General features: G+C 54.6%; 1 protein-coding gene and 1 long non-coding RNA gene across 4 annotated transcripts in view; both read left to right on the top strand.

Moving 5' to 3' along the window:
- The first annotated feature begins 292 nt into the window (after positions 1 to 292).
- The window catches only part of LOC128077826 (rho GTPase-activating protein 32-like), a 96,256-nt gene continuing 72,126 nt past the window's right edge, over positions 293 to 24,422 (top strand). Inside the window, exons 1-7 of the mRNA XM_052677384.1 lie at positions 293 to 414; positions 1,225 to 1,331; positions 2,731 to 2,816; positions 3,463 to 3,534; positions 4,241 to 4,363; positions 4,943 to 5,020; positions 5,806 to 5,887. Of these exons, the coding sequence (XP_052533344.1) occupies positions 296 to 414; positions 1,225 to 1,331; positions 2,731 to 2,816; positions 3,463 to 3,534; positions 4,241 to 4,363; positions 4,943 to 5,020; positions 5,806 to 5,887 (667 nt within the window). The 5' untranslated portion in view covers positions 293 to 295. The remainder of the gene's footprint in view (positions 415 to 1,224; positions 1,332 to 2,730; positions 2,817 to 3,462; positions 3,535 to 4,240; positions 4,364 to 4,942; positions 5,021 to 5,805; positions 5,888 to 24,422) is intronic.
- Positions 14,069 to 23,376, top strand: LOC128077738 (uncharacterized). 3 transcript variants are annotated; one of them, XR_008205158.1, is made up of 4 exons: positions 14,069 to 14,249; positions 17,521 to 19,128; positions 21,495 to 21,773; positions 21,873 to 22,123. It is a non-coding gene; the product is annotated as an uncharacterized LOC128077738 (long non-coding RNA). The 3 variants fall into 3 exon arrangements; XR_008205159.1 differs by lacking the exon at positions 14,069 to 14,249 and adding an exon at positions 17,207 to 17,379; XR_008205157.1 differs by lacking the exons at positions 14,069 to 14,249; positions 17,521 to 19,128 and adding an exon at positions 23,281 to 23,376 and having other exon boundaries at positions 20,681 to 21,773; positions 21,873 to 21,962.

Here is a 24,422-nt window from a genome sequence, read left to right as displayed (position 1 = left end):
TAAGTTATCTTTGGATTATGAATCAATATTTATTACTGAAGAGAATTGAAGAGAATACGTACGCACCCTGCGCCTTCTTCTGCACCGAGAATCTTCTAAACATCTTTGCACTTTCTTTTTGGCCCTGAGATGAAGCTGTGTGGAATATAGGCTTGGATGCATTTTCAGTCAGGTGCAGGACACGTAACGCTCATCTGAGTGGTCATGCTGACAAGAGCAGCAGAGTAGCAATTTTTACAGGGTTGCGTGCTTTACTTTACTTTTTTTTTTTTTTTCTTTCCCTCCAGTCATAACCATGGAACCACAGAAGCGTTACTCAGACAGAAGGAGCCTTTGTCACCTGGACTTCCTGCAATTGACACAGGCAGTGGAAGTCAGCATCCCAAGCATCCATGAAACCCCTGCAAAGGACTGGTGAGAGTTACCTGGCGCCGTCCTCTGGCAATCTCAGGCCTCTCTGTAAGCTCCCAAGCTGTGTCGTAACTCCTCCCGTGGTGCTGACTCAGCTCTCCCAGTCTTTTGTGTGGGAGAGCTGGAGTTGAACTCCTTCCCGTTTCCTGCCTCTGTCCTCCCTGCTTTGCCCATGGCCCAGTGAGCCTCCATCCTTGTTAGGTGTCTTGAATTACTGAGTTGCTTAAGGATTGGGTGGACCAATTAAATTCTTAGCGATGTCTCTAGATCCACGTGTGCACAAAAGCACACTCTGATGCAGTCAGTGTAATGATGAATACACGCCTTATTTCCTTTAGCCCGTATTTTTAGTTCAGGAGAACAGATTTCTGAAATGATGTTCAGCTTGGCACCAGAATCCCCTTGCCGCCCCCCATTGCAGTCACTCACGAGGGCTTGAGATCCACAGGGAGGAAGTATTGCTGATAATTACAATCCATGGTTTTAAAACTGATTTAATCTATGGTGGATGATATGAATAGTCATGGTGAATGATGTGGTAAGGCATCTCGGCAATTTTCAACAGGAATACTTCAAGGCAGCTTTTCAAGGTTTCTTTGAGAACTTTCCAAGTCTCCAGGAATTTTAAGTGCCAAGGTTTCCTTGCCTTCCGAATGGCAGTGTTTCTATCTAAGCTGGCAGCCTTTAAACCCAAGCCCAAACCGAAGCTTGCTCATCTCAGTGGAGGTACCTTAGCTATATTCTAACGCTGCGTGCAAAATGAGTTTCACATTCACTTGTCCTTTCTGACTCGCTACGTGTTTCATTGCACAGGAAGAAAAGCTTGATGTCTGTGCCAAGGGAGACGTACACCGCACTTGCGCTGCCTGGACGATGTGGAAACTGGAAATTGTGGGGTGTGCTGAAGCATGCCCTCTCAGGTCAGTCTAAGCATCCATAGAGTAGACCTGTCGAACAAAACAGGGAATAGACAGTTAAACCCATTCTGTTGGGAAATACTCTCTCCTTCTAAGTACCTTTAGAATGTGAGTTTCTTCAGTTAATTACTCAACTCATTTGCTTTTCCTGAATGATCCTAAGTTGTTTTCTCAGGCGACATCTGTACTCTGCTCAGTCCAAGGAGAATCCCTGCCCGCAGATGCAATGACACAGCGTGGCTCACAACCTCGTTTTTCATTGCTTACTGTTATGGTAGGTGCCATCCCATCCATGTCCACCCTGCGTATTCTTAGAGCTCTTCTGGAGTCCATGGGGCAGACTTATGGTTGAACTAAAGGGAATTTTTTCATATTGCTCTAGCTCCAGATGATTATCCCTAGTATGATTATATTAAAAAAAAAAAAGGCACTTTGAAGTAGCGCGATATATCTTCTGTGCCTCAGAATGTGGCATGAGAGAGTTTTGAGGCCACGAGGACTGCGCAGACAGCATGAGAACTGTAAGAGCAGAGAGCTATAGGTGATGCAGCGCTATTGGTGCCACCCGCAGGAAGCGGTAGCTGGAACAAAATATGGCCAGAAGAGTGATCAGATTGCGTTTGGTAAGGAACTATTTCATTAGTTGTAGAACTTTGACAAAATGTATATTCAGGATGATGATCAGCATGCCAGGTGCTGGGACCATGCCGAAAGAGAAATGGTCTGAAAACGTCGGTGCAATTTGCAATATATCCCCTTCCACAAAGCCCTCAGATCCAGGGACGGCCTGAGGCCAGTCGTACGAGGCTGCGCAGGAGCAAGCGCTGTGGTCCTGCACTGTGGTCATGACAACCCCGTGGCAGCTTCTGCAGGATTGGGCTGAGGTAGAATTCCAACGGCCCGCTGATTCTAGAATGTTGGGGTGCTGGAAGGTTCTGGTCCTGTGACATGGTCTTGCCTCCCCACCCTGTCGTCATGGCGGAGCAGCCTGGTGGCCCTTAGTGATGTCACAAGAGGCTGGAATGAGGGGAGGAGCAGTGCGTGCTGCGTCCCTTCATTGGAGCGCTTGAGCTCTGCGTGAGTAGCTCGCTTGTTGCCCTTGTGCAGCGACTGAGTGCCTTCGTTTTCACCCCGTCTTGTGCAGCATCTTGTAGGTAAGCTGAGACAGCGTGGGATGGACGGGTGGGCAGTGAGCTGTTGAAAACTGCTGTCTGGTGGAGCTCCTAGCAGCTCGTACTGCTTACTCTTGTCCATCAGACGTAGCTTTCAGCCAGCACCTGCATTCCCAAGCGATCCACAAAGATGGCATTTGTCCCATGGCTTTTCCCTTGTTGTCTTTGCTACATTGTGGAAGCTCACAGACCTGTTCCTTCTCTCTCCTCTACCCGCTCCCTTGGTGCAGCTTTCGCTCGTGGAAGACCAGAGCAAAGTGACAAGAAACAGCTGCGAGTTCAAGGAATTGTCTACCTTGTTCTGATCTCCTGCCAGGTACGTGCCACGCTTTGTCCCCCCACGTGGTTGACCAGCACTGTGTCGCACCATGTTTGGTAACACAGCCTCACCCAGCTTTGGTGGGACACTGGTCCCGTGTGGGTTTTTTCCCTTCCCCTGCAGCTCCGCCCTCAGGAGGATGCTGTGTGTGGTGCTGTGACCAGCTGGTCTGAAGGAAATCAAACCCTTAGGCAAAGAGTCCTAGGCCCAGTTTGTGCCGAGCTGCACAGTGTGACCCAAGGTCACAAGCACGCACGCCTGGGCTGTGTGAGTGTGCGCGGCAGCTGTAGGGAGCACAGCAGAGATGCAAGCAGAGGAAATCCTTGATGTGCGGGGCTGCAGCAGGTGCCGGTGGTGAGGCTGCTGGGAGCAATGATTCCTCTCACTGCCCTGCTGCTGCGCTGTCAGAGCGCCCTGGGCGAATGCATCTGCTGCTTTGTGCCAGTGCCCATCTGCTAGCAGAGGGACAGCCGCTTGGTCAAATGCTGCCCAGTAGGCTGTCTCGTTTGATTTGACTGAACGAAGTGGCTGTTTCTAGAACACCTGCCTATGCCAGTGGGTAACGGAGGGTAGTTCTGAAGAAGTCTCTCAATAGTGTGGTGTGTGAACAGAGAAAATATGATCGTGTTTCTTTTCATTCCAGCTTGTCGTGCCTGCTGTGATGGGCATCGCGTGCAGCGAGATCAGCTGTGATCCTGACATGGCACGGATGGAGGTAGAGTATGAAGCTCTGATTGGTCTTTGTTCCCTAACGTGAGCCAGCAGAGTGAGCTGCAGATGTGCTCGCTCTTTCAAGAGAGAGCGAATCCTTGCGGCTCTATCAGTGTCACTGAAAAGCTGCCTTAAAAGCTTCATGTCCTTGCTGCAGGCATCTAGATAGCCGTGGAAGTCATAGTACCAACAGAATCAGATCCGGCATTGTAAACGTGCGGAAGCATTTTCCCCATCCTGCCTGGATGTTGTCACCCACAGACAAAGTGCTGTTCTCTTATTCAGCAAGTTAAAGGAAGGTGGCACTTGTAGTGAGCCAAGGATTGGGTCAGTGGACCAGCTGCTGTGTCCAGTCCACGGATGAGGTCTCCAGGCAATGAGTGACAGGAAGTGAGCAGACTCTTACGCTCCTCTTTGGGAAGGCAGTAGTGCAAGCATGGCAAGTTTTATTATAAAACTGCTGGAGCCGTCTCGGTTGTGGAGTTTGTCCTCTTAGTCTGGGTAGAGAGAGATGCATCTTTGCACTGCCTGGCGATAGTGCTGCGCGCCGGGAAGAGAAACAGCTGTTATTAGACTTGCAGTTTCTTGTTAAGTGCTCATGATAAGGACCGAGTGCATTTCCTGCAGCCTTCTCTGCCGATGTGCTCGTCACCCTGAGATCCTCCTTGCAGCCCTCAGCTCCTCACCATAGCCTGTGCTCTCTGTTTCAGACTGAGAACAACGGGAAGCCCCTGCTGGTCCACGAGGAGTCATCTCTTAATATTCCAGCTGTTGGTGCTGCCCATGTTCTCAAGAGATACGTTGCCCAGGCACCGGATGAACTCTCCTTGGAGGTAAGCAGTTAAGGGCGTTCCTAGTTGTCGTGTACAGAAGAGTATAAGGAGTGAACGCATCAGGAATATTCTCTGACACCTTCAGAGTGTTTGGTGAGGTGAAGCCCAGAAGATGCGGTTCCAGATTAGACTTGCACTGGGTTGGATGCAGGGAGGAGTTCAGCCATCTCTAAACTATGACTCTATTTGGCATTGGAATCTTCTGATCCAAGAGCTACTGCCCAGTGTGGTAGCCTGGTCTCTGAGCAATGGCAGAGCAGTGTATGGAGTGTGCAGATCTGTTCAGGATCTGTTCCGCTGACTTATGCTTGCGGTTTAATTGGAGCTCTCCCTTTGGCAAAGAGCCTGCTGCTTTTGAGAACCATTTCATACTGAACAGCTGAATTCTGTATGTTGTGTATTTTAGTGACTCTTCTACCTCCACGTTCAGTTGTACGACTGCAAATGCCTGAAGAGCTGCACTGGTGCAATGGCTCTCAAGCTTGACGATATTGGGCAGTGCAGAAGAATGCAGTCATTTGAGCTGCGCTTTCCTCCCAGCCATGCTGAAGCTGGGATTGACGTTGCAATCTCTTGCAGGTGGGAGACCTCGTGTGCGTCATCGAGATGCCGCCTCAGGAGCTGAGCCCCCGCTGGAGAGGCAAGCACGGCTTTCAGGTAGGCACAAGCTTCAGACGTGAGAGCGCAACTTCGGTCGAGGCAGGAATCTCAGCTTAGAGCTGCCCTGCCTGCATAGCATGGCTCCACATGGAAAATGGTTTCCTTGTGCTGGTGTCAGAGGACTTGCCGTGGGCTTGGGCCAGAGCTGAAAGTTGGTCTTTGTAGGAAACTGCCTCCTCAGTTAACTTAGAAAGAAGAGCCCTCACAGCGTGCATCAGGTCACGGCCACTGAACCGCACCTTTGGAAATGCAGCAGCTAGGACACGTGTTTCAGTGTCTCTGAGCACTTGTGCTTGCACCCATGCAGAAGGTGAAGTCAGCGTCTTTTAGGAAGTCGCTGCCTGTCAGCTGAGATGAGGCAGGGTAACAGAGCCTCTGCGCGCTTGCTGCTGCTGCTGGCTGCAGAAGGCTGGGTAGCTCAGAGCTGGGGATGGCAGCTGCATCTCAGTCAGCAAGCAGAAAGTTCATAGGCTGTGCTAACTCAGATCTAGCTGCATCAATCTATCATAATATATAGCTTCTGTATGAAGTCTTTCCCTTCGGGCACGCTTGAGATTTAGGGGTGCATAGCATACTTGTCCTTTCCCCGCTCCATACACAGTTTTATGGATATTTGCCTGCCAATTTGGAATAATTATTAATTTTAAGCAGGCCATTTTTTGGTTGGATTGTCTTACGGAGCATCCGGCAGGCACGTGATGAGGAAAATGTAATGTTTGAACAGTTCAGGCCTGAGAAACGCTGCCTTCAGTATTGCACGTCTCTTCTTCCTCTTGTTACAGGTTGGATTTTTCCCTGGTGAGTGTGTGGAGCTCATTAACGGAAAAATCCCGGAGTCTCTCATCAATTCAGTGCCAAAGCCAGGTACGATGATACATTTGATGGTGCAGGGAAGCTAAATGGAGTCTTTTTTTGGGTGTGTTCCGTGTTTAATACCTCCCTTATCCTTCCCACTTTATCCTCTGTGCTGATGATCCTTCCTGCATAGCACGGGGCGTATGGCTGGTGTTTTGTAGGCAGTGAGAATGAGGGAAGGCAAAGGCAGTTCTCCGGCAAGTCTGTAGGAGGCTGAGAACAGCCAGCATCCCTGGTGGACAGATAGAGGTCTGGTTGTGCTAGTGACACGCTTGATCAGAACGTGGCTTTTCAAGAGGGCCCTTAATGCCCAGGTTGAGCAAGCTAAGCAAGAGGAGTGCATTAAACTCCATCAGAACGTGCAGAGATTTGGCCCAGTCCTCCTGTGTTTATGACTGGAGTTGGGGAAATCCTAGAATCCTTGTAGAATGGCTTGGGATGGAGGGGAGCTCAAGGATCATCAAGCTCCACGCCCCCTGCCTCAAGCTGGGCTGCCAACCAAGCTCCACATTTAATGTGGGACTGGACCAGGCTGCCCAGGGCCCCATCCAGTCTGGCCTTGGACTCTTCCAGGGTTGGGGAAAATCCATTTTGGTACGCACTTGCTCATCATGTTCTTCCTGTTTTGACGTGCTCTGCAGAATGTGTTGTGCTCGGCCTCGTCCAACGGAGGCAAACCTGAGATGAACTGGTTTCTTCCTTTTGTTGTGCAGTGCCAAAGAAGCGCGGCAAGCTCCTCACTTTCCTTCGTTCCGTGGTGAAGGCCCGCCCAAAGCAACGGAAAGAGCGGGAGGTGGAGAAGGAGAGGGTGTTTGGGCGTGACCTGGGAGAGCATCTTCTCCACTCTGGTCGTGATGGTAAGGGACAGCCCATTCCTGAGAGCTTCCCTGTTTGGGAACCTAAAGATGAAAGGGAGATGGTTTCTAGCAAGGGGCAGGTTGATACCAGTGGAGAAACAGGGAATGGGAGTTGACGACTGAAAGATAACTGAGTAGGTGATGGCTGCAAGGGAAATGCTCCTAAGGGACCAGCACATTTGTATTTGCTTAAAGCAAAGCCTGTAAGCCAATCCCATGGTAGCCTGAAAAGAAAGGAAGCCTTTTGGCCAAAGAGAGTGTCCTGCATCAGTTTCCCAGCTCCTTGCGGTCGTGAGATTTTCCACCTCCATTCCCGTGGGAGCTGTGATGGGACTTGCAATGTCTGCGGCTTCCCCGGAATTACTTTCTCCAGGCTGATTCCTAGGTCCTGGCATTTCTGGAATGCAAGGAACACATCTCTGTCCAGTTTCCTCACCAGCTCCTGCAGAGGTGTCTTTGACAGCTGTCTCCTTCAAGGAAGAACTAAGCAGTAGCCTGGCTGGGCTTAGTGGATGGGATGTGACGGGAGCGCAGCCTGAGGCAGGACTTGACTAAGGAGCTCCAGTAACCGCCGGCACGTGTTCTTTAGTCCCCCAGGTCCTCCAGAGCTGCGCCGAGTTCATCGAGCAGCATGGCGTGGTGCAGGGGATATACCGCCTGTCTGGCGTGGCGTCCAACGTCCAGAGACTGCGGTAAGAGTGCTGCGACTGACAGACACAGCTGCCAGCAGGGGCACATGCCCTGTTGCGGGCGTTCAGAGGCCTGCGGGCAATGCCTTAGCACAGAGAAAAGGTCTCCTTTGGGAACATCCCATCCAGCACGGCTGATGTGGTGCTGGTGGCCGAGTGTTTGTGTTCTCCTGTACATCAGGAAGCCCTTCTGATTCTTGATTGCATTGGGTGTGGCTTTTGACTTGCTTTCCTCTTTCTCAACCACTTTCGTGTCCTTCTCTGCAGCCAGGAATTTGAGTCTGAGCAGGTTCCTGAGCTAACCGTCCGCGACGTTCACAGCGCGAGCTCCCTCTGCAAAATGTACTTCAGGGAGCTCCCGACCCCCCTGCTGACCGACCAGCTGTACGACAAGTTCTCGGTAAGCACGAGGCAACGCCTTTCCTTTCCCTCTTTGCTGGGCCTCTTGGGAGATGGCTGCAGCAGTGCCCCAGCTCTGAGGCCCTTCTTCTGTTAGCCCCATGAGGTTTACTCGCATGTCTTTGCCACATCCTGCATCGTGCTGATGCCACTTTTGCAGGTCCCCAGAGGTGGTTATTTCCATATTCACAATGCTTGCGGGAATTCCTGCATTGCTTTTTTTTTTTTTTTTTTTTTTTTTTTTTTTCCCGCTATTCCCCACCTATTTCTGGAACGGGAAGGGGATTAATAGCCAAGCGTACTTGGAGATGAATGCCCCTGTGAGGAGCTGAGCTGCCCAACCAGGCTGTAAACCGGCCTGGTGCTTGGACTCCTTGGCTTTGGTGGCACCAGCTGCGTGCCGCTATGTTTGCCAGATGCCTCTGGGGAGGCCTAAAATATTTCTCAGTGCTGACCAGCAGCGCGCTGTGCCCATGGTTCCCGACCCTGCGGCAGGTATCTCTCCTGATTTGTGTCTCAATCCCTTTCTGCCCTTTTCCAGGATGCTGTTGGTGCCACTACGGAGGAGGAGCGGCTGGTCAGAATGCGGGACGTCATCCAGCAGCTGCCCGCTCCTCACTACAGGTCAGTGCTGCCCTCAGCCCTGCTGCACTTCAGAGGGCAATGGTGCGATTCCAGGCTTTGTCTCACTCGAGCAACGGGATGCCTGGGTATGCTGAAACACTGCATGGGGTTAATTTGTGGGGTCATTTACTGGGCACGGGGGCACGCTTGGTGCAGCTGATGGCTGTGGCTGTGCTGTTCTGGTGCTGGGTGCTGCAGCGTGGCACTTGGTCAAGTTGGATCTACTTCATCATCAGCATCAGTAGCAGTAATAACAACTAGTGTGAATTGAGGTTTGCTTTGTGAGTCCTAGCACGGCACGCTGGCTGGTGCTGAACATTTGCCGCTCTTGTTTCCCAGGACCCTGGCGTATCTGATGAGACACTTGGCCTGTCTGTCTGCGAACAGCTCTGTCACCAACATGCACGCTAAGAACTTAGCCATTGTGTGGGCTCCAAACCTCTTAAGGTAAACTTCTTTTTCCATCTCAACAGAACGCTTACATCTGTTCTCCAGTAAAATAAACCAGTCCTCCCTTCTTCTGCACCACATGTGCTCTTCTCCTATAAAATGTGCAGTGAGTGGCTGACAGCAGAGCAGGAGCCTGGACTGTTCTCCAACCGCACGGGCAGAATTTCTAGCTGAGCATTGCTGCTCTCTTGTTTAGATGGGACTGGTGTGTCCTTGATCAGCCAGGAGAACTTCTTCAGTGGCATCACTGATTGCCCACTGCGGAAGTCTCCGGAGCCCAGTTTGACAGCTTTGGGCTGCAGTAATTCAGACCCGGGAAGCGATCTTGGCTGAATGACTTCTAAAACCTGCCTTTTCTACAGATCACAGCAGAGCGAGTCTGCCTGCGCCAGCGGGAGAGCTGCCTGCACGGAACTGCAGATGCAATCGGCTGTGGTGGAATTCATCATCGACCACACAGACGTCCTCTTCTGCTCCACATCTGGACCTGACATCGCAGCTGGAGCAGGTGAGTGTCTTCTTCCATTAGCTTTATCTTGGTCAGACACCTGGATCAAATGCAGGCCTTCTCCAAGTCCTCTGAAATACACTTTTCCTGCCGAGGGGACAGCAGATGTCTGGGCTTAGGTTAGAATCTGGCACCCTGTTGCTGGATGCTGAGAATGTGCAAGCCCAAACGTGACAAGGAGAAAACTGTCACTGTCATTATGATGTTTTGCAAGCAGATGAAGCTTGGTGAAAGTGTGACAGCGAAGCTTTCTCAGTTCTCTGCCCCCCTTTTCTAGGGTTTTTGCTTGCCTGTTTCCACACAGTGAGCTGCTCCTAATTATGACTGCATCCTTTGCCATAGACACACCTCTGAGCACATGGTTGTTTTGAGCTGCTCTTCTTGCAGCAGCTCGGATAAGCAAATCTGAGAGAAACACAGCACCTCCTGGACCTGCGATGGCTGTGCTGCTGCTTTCTGATCCTGGCTCTCACCTGTGGTTTTCCCTTCCAGGGCACAGTTCTCTCTCAGGGCCCCAGTCTGTGCGGGCGTCTTCTGCTGCCACAGAGCTGCTCAGCCTGGATGAGGCGCAGGCACGGAGGCGAGGCCACAGCAGCTCTCCTGTCGTTGTGACAGAGAGCAGTGACATAGAGGTGGAAGAAGGCCCCACAGCTGTACGGGGGAAATTCCATACGATCATTGACTTTCCATCTGAAAGGTAAAGAGGACTTCCTGTACCTGGAAACATTGGGGTTTTCCGACTTCAGGGCCACGTGCCTGAATCCAATTCCGGTTCTCCTCAAAGCAGAGTTGTTGGTCAGACCTGTTGGCACAAGAAACTGGACATGGCAGTGAGATGGGGCTGATGAGCTGTCAGAGTCAGAGATGCTTTTGGAGTTCCATGCACAACTCACACCATTCCCTGTTTCCTCTCTCCAGACCAAGTCCAGCCAGCAAGATAAAGGAATCACCAGCTGGCTGTTGCTGTTCCTGCTTCAGCCTGGGAAAACCATCCTCCGTGGCCGAACACCAACCGCAGCACCGTCCCAGGGAGCCCTCAGAGACAGACATTGTAGTGCTGGCAGGTAAGGGTGCAAATCCTGCTTTCAACACCATGCTTTTCAGCAACGTAGAATTCTTGCTGTCAGTGGGCTTGTATCTCCTTCTAGCGTTCCAGCCCATACCTGACACCTTCAGTTCTCCCCTGATCAAGAACCACTTTTGTAATTCAGCTTGTGAGAGTTGGACACCAACCCCTGTTCATTCTTTTATAGGTGATTTGAGCTCTTGTCAACCCAGATGTGCCAGAGCAAGTAGCGAAGCTGGGCTGTGTGCTTCCAGCAATGGAGAGCTCTTGGGAAGCACAAATGGCTGCGGATCACGTGACAGCCTTGCACATAACAACAGTGATGGAGAGAGGGAGCTCATCCAAGTTGAAGCCCTCATTTCTCCCCGCTCTGCTGAAGATGCTGACCTGAGCCTGCCAGACACCACAGGCACCAGCCTGGACTGTGACCCGGCGCCTCTGCAGTGCAGCCCAGCCCAAGCACAGTCCGAGTGCCCCGACAGCAGCACCTCTGTGCAGGAGCAGGTCAGCACCAACGAGGAGAAGCTGAGCCTCTTGGAGGAGGACTTAGATTCAGGCCTCCATTCCCAAGCACTGGGCAGCAGCACTGAGAGTTCTGAGCCACTCTCTCCGTGAGCTTTCCACCTGAGAGAGGACGATTCCCATCTTTACCTGGACCTCTCATGCCCTCCTGTCTTTTCCTTTAATAATAAAAGCACACTTTGCTCACTCAACGCCTTGACTGCCTGAGGAGTCTTCATTCCCGGGGACTGGGATGAATGCAACAAACAGCAAGGCACCTCAGCTTGCAACGCTGAGGCTGGGGGGTGCATGAAGCAGAGCTCCAGGTTTGTTCCCGTTTTGTCTGGCTTCGGGATGGCTGCAGCTCCCGTTTGGTACAGTAGCAAATAATCTCTAGCATCCTGGATGCTGCTCGTGATAACCCCCTGCTTCCTGGGGGTGGCTTTGTGATGCCTTTCAGGGCTTTTTGATGCACTGTGATGCCTTGGCTGCTCCCTAACACCTCTCTCCTCCTGCCGCGTCCGTTCTGGCTCCCAACCTCCAAGCTGCCTGCACAGATCATCTGCAGCCCTGTTACCATTACGCTGCGGCAGGACGAGCTCATTCAGACCTGGCCTCTCATTGGTCAGCAGCAATGCTGTCCCGCCCCCGCCTGCCTCTTATTCGTCAGCGGCAGCGCTATCCCGCCCCCCCAGTCTCTCAGTGGTCAGCGGTAGCGCTGCTCCCTCCCCAGGGGGTTCCTTGTTCTGCGGTTGCTCCGCCGGCTGTGATTGGCTGAGCCGCCGTGTGGGGGAGCGGGCGTTGGGGGCCGGCTGTTGGAGGCGCGGAAGACCTCAGTGGTAGACGTTGCTGTCCGGGCAGCAGCGAGGCGGAAGCCGCAGAGCGACGGGAGCGAGTGCTGAGGGCAGCTCCGCCGGAGGTGTGCGGGAGAGCTGTGCGGGACAGGGAGAGGAGCCCTGCGCGGCCCCAAGCAAGGGGAAATAGCTGTAAAGTGGAGCACGGGAAGTTCCGCCCGTGGACGAGAAGGGAGTTCTTCGCGGTGAGGATGGCGCAGCTCTGGAACAGGCTGCCCAGGGAGGCTGTGTCTTCTCCTTGTCTGGAGATATTCCAGAACCGCCTGGGAGCCCAGGGAATTTTTTTCCGCTCTCTGTGCTGCCCTCGTGTGGCCGATTTGCGGAACTGCAACGAAGGTTTTTTTTGCTGTCTGTGCTGCCCTCGTGTGGCCGATATGCGGAACTGCAACGAAGGTTTTTTTGCTGTCTGTGCTGCCCTCGTGTGGCCAATATGCGGAACTGCACTGAAGTGTTTTCCGCTCTCTGTGCTGCCCTCGTGTGGCCAATATGCGGAACTGCAAAGAAGTTTTTTTCGCAGTTCTTGCTGCCCCCGTGTGGCCAACATGCAGAACTGCATCCAACTTTTTTTCCGCGGTCTCTGGTGACCCCGTGTAACCAATCGGTGCCCAACAACGAGCATGTAAAAGCAGATGTGAATTTTGCACGAAAGAGTCCTGTCTGGACTTTCTGCATGCGCGCTGCGGTGAGGAGAATTGCATATGCGCTCTGCGGTGAGGAAACTGACGCACGCGCAGTGCGATGTCCAGGAAGGCGCATGGGTTCTGCCTGCATGAAGTCGGCGCATGCGGGCTACACGCAGTAACCGATGCATGCACAGTGCTGTGCCAAGAAGCCGCATACGCTGTTCGGTGCTGAGCTGGCGCATGCGTATTACCGTGCCGCGGCTGGTGTATGCGCCTTGCGTGGCAGAAACCGGCGCGTATATATAGCGCGTTACAGAGCCCGGATTTGCTCAAATGTATTGCTTTCCCGAGACATGCTCGTGTCGGTGCTGCTGCACACCGGTAACGCGATCGAGAATCTCCGAGCCGCAGTGAGCCGCTGCGAGTCGCTCCGAGCACTTCTGAGCTGCTCCGAGCCTTTCCGAGTCGTTACGAGCCCCTCCGAGGAGTTGCAAGCCGCTCCGAGCCCCTCCGAGCAGCTCCGAGCCCGTCCGAGCCGCTGCGAGCCCCTCCGAGGAGCTCCGAGCCGCTCTGAGCAGCTTTCGCGCTGCTCCGAGCCACTCCGAGTCCTTCCGAGCAGCTCCGAGCCTTTCCGTGTGGTTCCGAGCCCCTCCGAGGAGCTGCAAGCCGCTCCGAGCCCCTCCGAGGAGCTCCGAGCTGCTCCGAGCAGCTTTCGCGCTGCTGCGAGCTGCTCCGAGTCCTTCCGGGCAGCTCCGAGCCGCTGCGAGTCGTTCCGAGCCCCTCCGAGGAGCTCCGAGCTGCTCCGAGCAGCTTTCGCGCTGCTGCGAGCTGCTCCGAGTCCTTCCGGGCAGCTCCGAGCCGCTGCGAGTCGTTCCGAGCCCCTCCGAGGAGCTCTGAGCCTAACCGAGCAGCTCCGAGCCGCTTTCGTGCCGCTCCGAGCCGCTTTTGCGCCGCTCCGAGTCCTTCCGAGCAGCTCTGAGCCGCTGCGAGTCGTTCTTAGCCCTTCCGAAGAGCTCCGAGCCCCACCGAGCCACTCCGAGCCCCTCGGAGAAGCTCCGCGCCGCTTTCGTGCGGCTCCGAGTCCTTCCAAGCAGCTCCGAGCCCCTCCAAGCAGCTCCGAGCCCTTCCGAGCAGCTCCGAGCCGCTTCTGTGCCGCTCCGAGTCCTTCCAAGCAGGTTCGAGCTCCTCCAAGTCATTCCGAGCCCCTCTGAGGAGCTTCAAGCCCCTAGGAGAAGTTCCGAGCCGCTGCGAGCCGCTCTGAGCCGCAGCGAGTCGCTCCGAGCCCTTCCGAGTCGTTCCGAGCCCCTCCGAGGAGCTGCAAGCCGCTCCGAGCCACTCTGAGACCCTCTGAGCCGCTGCGAGCCCCTCGGAGAAGCTCCGCACCTCTTTCGTGCCGTGCCGAGCCGCTCCGAGTCCTTCCAAGCAGCTCCGAGCCCTTCCGAGCAGCTCCGAGCCGCTCGCTCCGAGCCGCTTTCGTGCCGCTCCGAACCCCTCCGAGTCCTTCCGAACAGCTCCGAGCCCCACCGAGCCGCTCCGAGCCCCTCCGAGGAGCTGCAAGCCGCTCCGAGGAGCTCCGAGCCCCCCCGAGCAGCTCCGAGCCCCTCGGAGAAGTTCCGAGCCGCTCCGAGTCGCTCCGAGCAGCGTTGCACTGCTGCTGCGGGGGCTTTTAAACGGCTGGGGGACGGTGCAGGGCTAGGGTTGGAAGGGGACGTTTGCTGGTTCACCGGGAGGCGAGCGAGTTGGATGCCACGAGGCGCTGAGGGGCAGCTGTGAGCCGAACCGGTCCGTTTCCGTTCCCGGGTGGGCTCGGGCATCAAACGGCGGAAATAGACGAGGGGCACCCCGGACTAGCGGGGGAGAATATATCGCTGAGCCGGCAGTCCGGAATCGGCTGCTTGCCCATAGCCGTAGTGGTTTTTCGAGACAGCTGCTGTTTTGAAGGTGACGGGCGTATATTCGCTGTTAGCCGGAGGACTAATCACCATAGAGAGCGGCGGATGAGCTGCGCAGAGCGGTTAGATCGGCACTTCCGCATTTCTGGGCGCATGAGGCAGTTGTGCGGCTGGCAGGACTTGGCGGCAGGCGGCGGCAGTTCCGCGCATTGGTGGCTGCCCATGGGGCGCGTGGAGTCCTGGGACGAGTTGATGGCCGTGCGCAGTGGGGTGATGGTGCCCCTGGAGCCCCCAGAATGGGGCTGGTGCCCCAGGCCCGTCGGCAAGTTGTTCAGGGAGTGCTTTCTGGAGATGATCTGTGTTTTCTCTCCATCTGCAGCGACTTCAGCAATCCCGCGTCGTGCCACAGCAGAAATGGGGGACTGCAGTACGTCAGCGATCTCTGACTCGAGGAGGGCAGTGGCTGCAGGAAGGACGCTCGCTGCAGCCTCCCTGTTTCTGTGGGGTTTGGGATTCGGTGCCAAAAGCAAATGCTTGGCTTTGCTGCACGCATCTTTCAGATTGACACCGGGTTTTTCATCACCTCTGATGATGCTGGATGAAAAAAAAAAATAGAATAAAAAGCATGACAACATCAATTTTCCAGTGATTATTTATTATTTATTATTATTTACAGACAGATATTCATAAGCACTGAGCGCAAGTTTGCTGGCTTTGTCCAAGTTTTCCTCGTTTTCTTCGTCGTCTCCCTTCCCCCCAATTTCTTTTCTGTGTTTTCACGCATTGGAATTTCATTTCGAGGTCCGTGCTGCCCTCGTGTGGCCAATAAGCGGAACTGCAACGAAGTGTTCTCCGCTCTCTGCGCTGCCCCCGTGTGGCCAGTATGCGGAACTGCAACGAAGTTTTTTCCGCTGTGTCTGCACTGCCCCTGTGTGGCCGATATGTGGAACTGCAAAGAAGTGTTCTCCGCGGTCTCTGCTGCCGCCGTGTGGCCGATATGCGGAACTGCAACCAAGTTTTTTTCTGCTCTCTGCACTGCCCCCGTGTGGCCGATGTGATGAACAGCAACGAAGTGTTCTCCGCTCTCTGGGCTGCCCTCGTGTGGCCAGTGTTGGGAACTGCAACGAAGTTTTTTCCGCTGTCTCTGCTCTGCCCTCGTGTGGTCGATATGCGGAACTGCAACGAAATTTTTTCCGCTGTCTGGGCTGCCCTCGTGTGGCCGATATTTGGAACTGCAAAGGGATTGGCGCGTGCGCAGTAGGATGCGAATCGACTGCGCGTGCGTCTGGACGAGTGCATGCGCAGTGCCGCTGCGAGAGCGGCGCATGCGCCGTAATAAGTTGGCACATGCGCAGTGAGGTGAAACTGGTGCATGCGCAGTGCGAACTCGGCTGAAAACGCATGCGCAGTGCAGCGCCGGGAATGGCGCGTGCGCAGTGCGCTTGGAATCGACTGCGCGTGCGTCTGGACGAGCGCATGCGCAGTGCCACTGCGAGAGCCGCGCATGCGCCGTACTGCATGAAGGGAGGCGCACGCGCAGTGCAGTGACCAAGTTGGCACATGCGCAGTGCAGCGCGACGAAGTGTTCTCCGCTCTCTGGGCTGCCCTCTTGTGGCCGATATGCGGAACTGCAACGAAATTTTTTCCTCTGTCTCGGCTGCCCTCGTGTGGCCGATATGCGGAACTGCAGCGAAGTGTTTTCCGTTCTCTGCGCTGCCCCCGTGTGGCCAGTATGTGGAACTGCGTCCAACTTTTTTCCGCGGTCTCTTATGTCCCCGCGTAACCAATCCGTGCCCAACAACACGCATGGAAAAGCAGATGTGAATTTTGCACGAAAGCGTCCTGTCTGGACTTGCCTCATGCGCGCTGCAGCGAGGAGAATTGCATATGCGCTCTGCGGTGAGGAAACTGACGCACGCGCAGTGCGATGTCCAGGAAGGCGCATGGGTTCTGCCTGCATGAAGTCGGCGCATGCGGGCTGCACGCAATTACCGATGCATGCGCAGTGCTGTGCCAAGAAGCCGCATACGCTGTTCGGTGCTGAGCTGGCGCATGCGTATTACCGTGCCGCGGCTGGCGTATGCGCCTTGCGTGGCAGAAACCGGCGCGTATATATAGCGCGTTACAGAGCCCGGATTTGCTCAGATGTATTGCTTTCTCGAGACATGCTCGTATCGGTGCTGCTGCACACCGGTAACGCGATCGAGAATCTCTGAGCCTCTGCGAGTCGCTCCGAGCCCCTCCGAGCAACTCCAAGCCACTCCGAGTCTCTCCGAGCCCTTCCGAGCAGCTCCGAGCCGCCGCGAATTGCTCCAAGCAGCTCCGAGCCCCTCCGAGCCGCTCCGAGCCTCTCGGAGAAGCTCCGAGCAGCTTTCGCGCCGCTCCGAGCGGCTCCGAGTCCTTCCGAGCTGCTCCGAGTCCTTCCGAGTAGCTCTGAGCTGCTGCGAGTCGTTCCGAGCCCCTCGGAAAAGCTCCGAGCCGCTCTGAGCCGCTTTCGCGCCGCTCCGAGTCCCTCCGAGTCGCTGCGAGTCGTTCCGAGAACCTCGGAGAAGCTCCGCGCTGCTTTCGTGCGGCTCCGAGTCCTTCCAAGCAGCTCCGAGCCCCTCCAAGTCGTTCCGAACTGCTTCCGTGCAGCTCTGAGCCGCTTTCGTGCCGTTCCGAGCCGCTCCGAGTCTTTCCGAGCAGCTCCGAGCCGCTCGCTCCGAGTCCTTCCGAGCCGCTCCGAGCCGCTCCGAGTCCTTCCGAACAGCTCCGAGCCCCACCGAGCCGCTCCGAGCCCCTCCGAGGAGCTGCAAGCCGCTCCGATGAGCTCCGAGCCCCCCCGAGCAGCTCCGAGCCCCTCGGAGAAGTTCCGAGCCGCTCCGAGTCGCTCCGAGCAGCGTTGCACTGCTGCTGCGGGGGCTTTTAAACGGCTGGGGGACGGTGCAGGGCTAGGGTTGGAAGGGGACGTTTGCTGGTTCACCGGGAGGCGAGCGAGTTGGATGCCACGAGGCGCTGAGGGGCAGCTGTGAGCCGAACCGGTCCGTTTCCGTTCCCGGGTGGGCTCGGGCATCAAACGGCGGAAATAGACGAGGGGCACCCCGGGCTAGCGGGGGAGAATCTATCGCTGAGCCGGCGGCCCGGAATCGGCTGCTTGCCCGTAGCCGTAGTGGTTTTTCGAGACAGCTGCTGTTTTGAAGGTGACGGGCGTATATTCGCTGTTAGCCGGAGGACTAATCACCATAGAGAGCGGCGGATGAGCTGCGCAGAGCGGTTAGATCGGCACTTCCGCATTTCTGGGCGCATGTGTTTTGCCGCGGGCGGGACTCGGCGGCAGGCAGCGGCAGTTCCGCGCGTTGGCCACGCGGTGGCAGCAGAGACCACGGCAAGAACTTTCCTGCCGCATCGATGCCGGGATTCGGTGGTAGGCGGCGGCAGTTCCGCGCATTGGGGGCTGCCCGTGGGGCGCGTGGAGTGCTGGGAGGAGCTGATGGCCGTGCGCGGTGGGGTGATGGTGCCCTCGGCGCACGGCTGTGACAGCGGGGTGGGGGTCGGTGCCCCCAAAATGGGGTGGTGGGAGAGTTGTATGGGGAGTGCATGTGAAGCAGTGCTGGAGCAGCTTGTGAAGGGTGCAGCCCTGTGAGCACAGGTGGAAGCAAGGCAGCCGTGGGAGCAGATGTGGGACCTGTGGGTCACTTATGCGTCGCTTGTGGGGCGCTGATGTGTCACTTTTGGGGCCCAGGCTGCTATCAGTCATTTGTGGGTCCCTGCTGCCCCACTTGTGGGGGTACTTATGGGTCAATTCCTGGTCCCTTTGCCAGTTAACGGTCCCAGGCTGCTGTGGGGCACTTCTGGGGCCGTGTGTCTCACTTGTGGGTCCATGCTGTGCCACTTGTGAGTCACTTGTGGGGCACTGGGGGGGCACTTGTTGGTGACAGGACACTTGTGGGGCACTTATGAGACGCTGATGGGTCAATTATGGGGGACTTATGGGGCACTTGTGGTTCAGTTGTTTGTCCCTTGCGAGGCACTTGTGGGTCCCTGTGGGTCACTTGTGGGTCACAGGCTGCTGTGGGTCATTTGTGGGTCTCTGCGGTGCCACCTGTGGGGCTCTTGTGGCTCCCAGGTCACTGAGGGGCTTTCTGGGTCCCTCCCTGTTTCTGTGGGGTTTGGATTGCTGTTGGAGCCAAAAGGCCACACGCTGCCATACAGGCAGGTGCCAGGGTCACCCCCTGAGGACACCAAACCCTCCAATGATGTCACAGCGGCCTTTAATTGCTGTGTGAGGAGATGACGTGCGTTTCTCCCTGGGGAGCCGTAAGCTGAGCCTGGCAGCTGGGCAGCCAGCACTCGCTCCATTGATGCCGCTCATCTCAGCCCTTGTGCTGCATGTGCAGCTTCTCAGCACCTCGCTGTATCAGCACTGAAATCTGTGCTCCCCTATTTATTACAAATGTCACCAATTGCCATGGAGGACAGGCTGGAAGCAAAGTACTCTACTCAAAGTACTAGCTCGTCCATGGATAAACCTCCCCTTGCCAGACAGGCAGACCCAATTGGCCGCCGGTCATTACTTTTTTTTTTTATTTCATTTTTTCCTTCCTGCTTTTAGGGGAACTTTGAGATCACAGCCTGAAGCAGTGATGGAGCACCTGGTGAGGGGTGCAGCCCTGCCTGCACAGGTGGAAGCAATGTAGCCATGGGGCAGATGGGGCTGAGCCTGGCTCCACCCCTCCCTCGCCTCATTGAAGGGCTGGCAGCCCCACAGGCAGGGTTTCTTCCTGGAGATGCCTCCTGTGGATTGCTGGGTGAGCTCTGGTTCGTGGGAAGAGGTCAGCGATTCTTTCTTGATGGCTGTTGGGGTTTTGGTCTCTGCCTTTCTGTGGGGATTGTAAGCTGGTTTACGGTAGCTCTGTCAGCTCTGCCTCTGCTTCTGATGCCTTCCACTTGCTCTCTGAGGGCAGTCAAGGGGTTCTCTGCCTTTCTCTGAACTGGTAACGGAGGGACTGATGGACGTTCCTTTCTTTTGCTCTCATCTGTTTTGGGAATGTTTCAGTCAGCCCCAAGGTGACGCTGGTTGGGTGACTGAGCGTTGCGACTCCAGAAATGCCTGGAGCTGATGCACTGTTCTGTAAAGAGGTTCTGTGTTCTGCAGAGTTCCTCTGCAACTCTTTCTAAGCTCAACACCTTCTTGTGACGTCTCTGTTCCCTCTTTCGTGATTCTCATTGTGGGATCTCCAACTTGGGCCTCCAAACTCACTCCGTCTGCTCCCACGTTGCCGCAGCCCATTTTATGACACGTTCCCTCTGTGTCCTCGTGTCCTCCCTGCGTCCTCTGCCCGTGTCCCCCCTGCGTCTCCTGTGCCACGCATTCATTCCACCTGTGCTGAGTGTTGTTTGAGGGCATGCATTTCAATTCCTTTCCACGTCTCGTTGGATCTCCTTCTGTTTTGCGGCTCAATGAGGTCGAAGGGTTTCTGGGGCTCCTCTGGTTAGTGGTTGCAGCGCTGTGCAATCTGTGGGGCGGACGCTGGAACGGCAGGAACCCCTTGTTCATGCGTTGCTTGTATGCAGGTGGTTTTTGGGCCGGCTATGGGCAGCTCCCTTGGAGAGGCAATGAGGGTTGGTCCCCAGGGCTCGCCCTGCTCCCTGCCCTTTGTCCTTGCAGCCCCATGAGCTCCGTGGCTGGCGATAGAGCAAGGTGCGTGGTTGCGGCTGGGAGCTGAGCTGCAGGAAACCCCCGGGCCCCAGCGGTCGTTTGCTTCATCCTCACCCAGCGCCGTCCGCTCTGCGCTGCTCGAGAATACTGAGCACAAGGATTCAGTTCCTGGTTGGCCTGGTTCTCTCCCAGATCTCCCTTAGGAATTGGTCGGCAGCAACAGGTGTCAGGGCTCGGCTCTGCGAGCGCCTTGTGGCCGACCCCCCCAGGCTCTCAGGGCTCTTTCTGTCGTGCTGGCAGATGTGGCTTTGTATTGATAGGAAACAAAGGGCCGTCCTCTGCTGGAGCGCTGTGTCTGGATCACCGCAGATATCTCCATCCCGGCCATCAGGGGATGCTGTCAGTTTCCCAGTCTGGATGCCACCCAACCTCCCCAGCCCTCTTCCTTCCATCCTTGCCCCCCGTTCCATAGAAGCCCTGCAGCCGTGGCACCCCGCAGTGCGATGCAGCAATACCTCTGGTGTGCTGAATGCTGGGGCCGGCACAGAGAGGCTCTGTGGCCGACGTGGATCTTCCTGGTTGGACTGCTTGTGAGTTTCCCTGGTGCTGTTGAGCACGCAGGCTTCCCCGCCTGCCCTGATTGCTCACCAGGCCATCGATGTTCTTTGTGTCGTCATGCCTCACTGCTTCAGGTATCATGCCATAGATTCCTTAGAGTTGGAAGGGACTGTTTGTGATGATCTAGTGCGACTCCCCACAAGGAACAGGGACATCCACAGCTCGATCGGGCTGCCCAGGGCCTGATCCTGCCTCACCTTGGAAGGGACAGGGCATCCACCGCCTCTCTGTGCAGCCTGTTCCACTGCCCAGAATCACAGAATGTCCTGGGTTGGAAGGGACCTCGAGGCTGACAAGTCTCCAGCCCCCCACCAACGCAGGGCCACAAACCTCCCCATTTCACAGCAGCCCAGGCTGCCCAGGGCCCCATCCAACCTGGCCTTGAACAGCTCCAGGGGTGGACGGGGCATCACAGCCTCTCTGGGCAGCTGTTCCAGCACCTCACTGCTCTCACAGTAAAGAACTTCGCCTGGACTTCCAACCTCAACCTCCCCTCCCTCAACTTAAAACCATTTCCCTTTGTCCCTTGCTGTAAAAAGACATTTTCCTTACATCTAAACTAAGTTTTCCCTTCTTCTTTCCTTTAGCTCCCTTTAGGTATGGAAAGGCTGTTACCAGGTCGCCTTGGAGCCTTCACTTCTCTGTGCTGAACAGCCCCAGCTCTCTCAGCCTGACCTTGGAGGAGAGCTGTTTGATCCCTTGGTTCTGTGTTTTTTTTTTTTTTTTTTTTTTTTTTTTTTTTTTTTTTTTTTTTTTTTTTTTTTGTGGCCATCCTCTGATGTGATCCAACAGGTCCATGTCTCTTCTGCACTGAGGACTCTACATCCTGACAAAATCTCTAGATGTGGGATTGTGCAGAATATGGACTCAGATAAGGGAAGCCTCTTTACTTCACAGGTCCTACAGGAGCTGATGAGAACTTCAGAAATAAAGTGGGAGCTCCATACTCCGTGGCACCCTCCTTCTTCAGGGAATGTAGAATGAATCAATCAGATGCTGAAAAAGCACTTGTCAGAATTGGTTTCAGAGACCAAATTACCATGGGCAAAGTGTTTGCCTGTAGCCCTTGTCAGAACACGAACCACTCACAGAAAAGGCTTAGGAGTATCACCACACGAAGTGCTGTTTGGGTTGCTGTACTTGGGAATGGTGAGATGCCCGCTCTTGAAACCAAGGGTAAGTTTCTCCAGAACTGTGTACTCGGGTTGTCTGCTGCTCTGTTATTCCTTAAGGAATGTGGGCTGTTGGCTCAAACTCCACCTCTGGAATTTCCAGTGCACTCATCCCGTGTAGGAGGCTGGTCCTAATATGCGCCTGGAAGGAGTCAAAGCTTCAGCCCGAGTGGGATGGAATGGACCATTTCAGGTACTGCAGTGGGTGTCGTCTACCTTGCCTTCAGCAATGTTTTGTTACAGTCTTCTGTGACATCCTGGTAAAGAAGCTTAGAAAGTGTGGGATAGATGAGTGGATGATGAGGTGGGCTGAGAACAGGTTTACTGGCTGAGCTCAGTGGTGGTGATCGGCGGCTGGAGAGCTGTGAGCGGCGGTGCTCCTGGGGGTTGGTGCTGGGTCTGGTTGTGAAGGGGAGATTGTGTTTGTGCTGTAGAAGCTTTGAGTATTTTCTGTATGTAGTACTGGCCTTTACTGAACTTACAGCCCTCTTGTGGAAGACCTGTTTGCCTTCCACTAAGAAAGTTGCTGAGCAGAGTCAAAAGATAAAGATTTGGGGTGTTCTGAATCGAGCCAGGCACAAAATAAGGCAAATGTGCAGGGTGGAGAGAGAGAGCCCAGCACAGGGCAGAACAAACGTGCTCACTCTTGGTTGGCACACCAAAAGCCTGTGCTGCCATTCAGGGTGGGGAGCTGGGCAGAAACAAACCAGATGAGGTGGAACAAAAGCAAGTGTTGAGCCTTGCACCTGGGAAGGAATGGCTGCAAATATCAGTACAGGCTGGGACATGACCCACTGGAGAGGAGCTCTGCAGAGAAGGACCTGGGGGTGTTGGTGGACAACAGGTCGGCCATGAGCCAGCAGTGTGCCCTGCTGGCCAAGAAGACCAATGGGATCCTGGGTGCTTTAAAAGGAGCACGGCCAGCTGAGCAAGGGAGGTGATTTTCCCACTCTGCTTTGCCCTGGTCAGGCCTCACCTGCAGTACTGTATCCAGTTCTGGGCTCCCTTCATGGTACAGAAATGACAAGGATCTCCTGGAGAGAGTCCAACAGAAGGCCAGGAAGATGATAAAGGGCTTGGAGCATCTCCTCAGTATTGGAAAGGCTGGGGGACCTGGGTCTGTTCAGCCTTGAGGAAAGATGACTGAGAGAAGATCTGATTAATGCTTATGTATTTGTTAAGTGTGGGAGTCCAAAGGACACGGCCAACCTCTTGTCATCGATCTGTGGGGACAGGAGAAGGGGAAATGGCCACAAACTGGAGCACAGGAAGTTCTGCACCAAAATGCAAAGGATCTTCTTCACAGCAAGGATGATGGAGCGCTGGAACAGGCTGCCCAGGGAGGCTGTGGCTTCTCCTTGTCTGGAGATATTCCAGACCCTCCTGGACGCCCACCTGCGCAGCCTGCTGTAGGGAGCCTGTTTTGCAGGGAGCTTGGACTCAATGATCACTGGGGGTCCGCTGCAACCCCAATTCTGTGGTTCTGTGATTTTAATCCTTGCTTCTTGCAGCGATGCAGTGTTTCAGAAGAGAGAAAAGCACGGCGGGCATCAACTGGATTTCTGTGGTTGGTAAAGCTGTGCTGAGAACTGGGCTGGCTGCTGCCCAGAAGCTTTCAGTGTTTAATTCTGGCTGTAGAGTAGCCATTAGATCAATTTATAACACATCAAAAGAAAGCTGATAGGGATCTGGTTACAGGTGGTTGAAATGACAAGAGGGAGATGGTGCAGGTGTAGTAACTAGGAGGTTACCTTCAAAGTGCTTTCCTGGTTCTCCGTGCTGCTTGATGTTTATTTTCCCATTGGTGCTGTGTTCAAGTGCAAGCACTGTAGGGTGTAGAGAACACTGTAGAATGCCTGGTACTGCCCCGACCAGTCATAGATACTGGAAGGAAAAGTTGTGATGAACTACCGATGGAAAACATGGAGAGTTTTGGGGCTTCTTCTTGGCAGAAGTTGTTGAGACAGTCCTCTGATAATAATCAGACAACAGGTAAACTGGTTTAAAGATGAGTCTTACTTTAAAGAGGGCCTTGTGTAGTCAGGTTGTTTACAGTAATGCAGGACTAGTTGGGCAAATAACTGATTGGAAAACCTATAAGGGAATGAGGTTGTTTTTTTTAGGTTAGGTTCTTACTATTGAATGCAGTACAAGTGCTTGCATGACTGGGAGCCCAACTGTCTGCCGCCGTTGTTGTCATGCTGCCTCTTTGATGTGCTGCCTCTTCAAACTGCTAGGGCTGGCAGCAGTGTCCAGAACTAATGCAGCAATTAGAATGGGTGATGCAGAGAAGACTGTGGCAGAAATGATGAAGCCAGAGGCCCAGCTAGCAGAGGTTTATGCATTTGCTGCTGATCTTTATCACAAGGAGCATGGCCACAAAGCCATGATGTCAGTAATGCCTTCTGATGTCTGTGAATTGATATGGATCACCAAATCTGCCTTGTCTGTTCCACTAAATGTGCCTGTCTTGAGTGTTGGTAGAACTGCCTTGATGCTTAGTGGCTGTGATGATCAGGGCTTTGGCATCAGGGGATGTGAGTGCAGTATGGAGACAACTGAGCAATGCTGTCCCAGGGCTGACAAACACTGAGGATGAGAACTGTCAGAGGTGAGTGTTTTGAAGGTTCCTGTCCGTCTTTGATATTGCTTA

The sequence above is a fragment of the Tympanuchus pallidicinctus genome, unplaced genomic scaffold, assembly GCF_026119805.1.
Source record: "Tympanuchus pallidicinctus isolate F22 unplaced genomic scaffold, pur_lepc_1.0 scaffold16, whole genome shotgun sequence".
NCBI classification, from domain to species: domain Eukaryota; kingdom Metazoa; phylum Chordata; class Aves; order Galliformes; family Phasianidae; genus Tympanuchus; species Tympanuchus pallidicinctus.
Note: the sequence above shows the minus strand (reverse complement) of the source record. Positions and strands in the feature narration are given on the sequence as shown.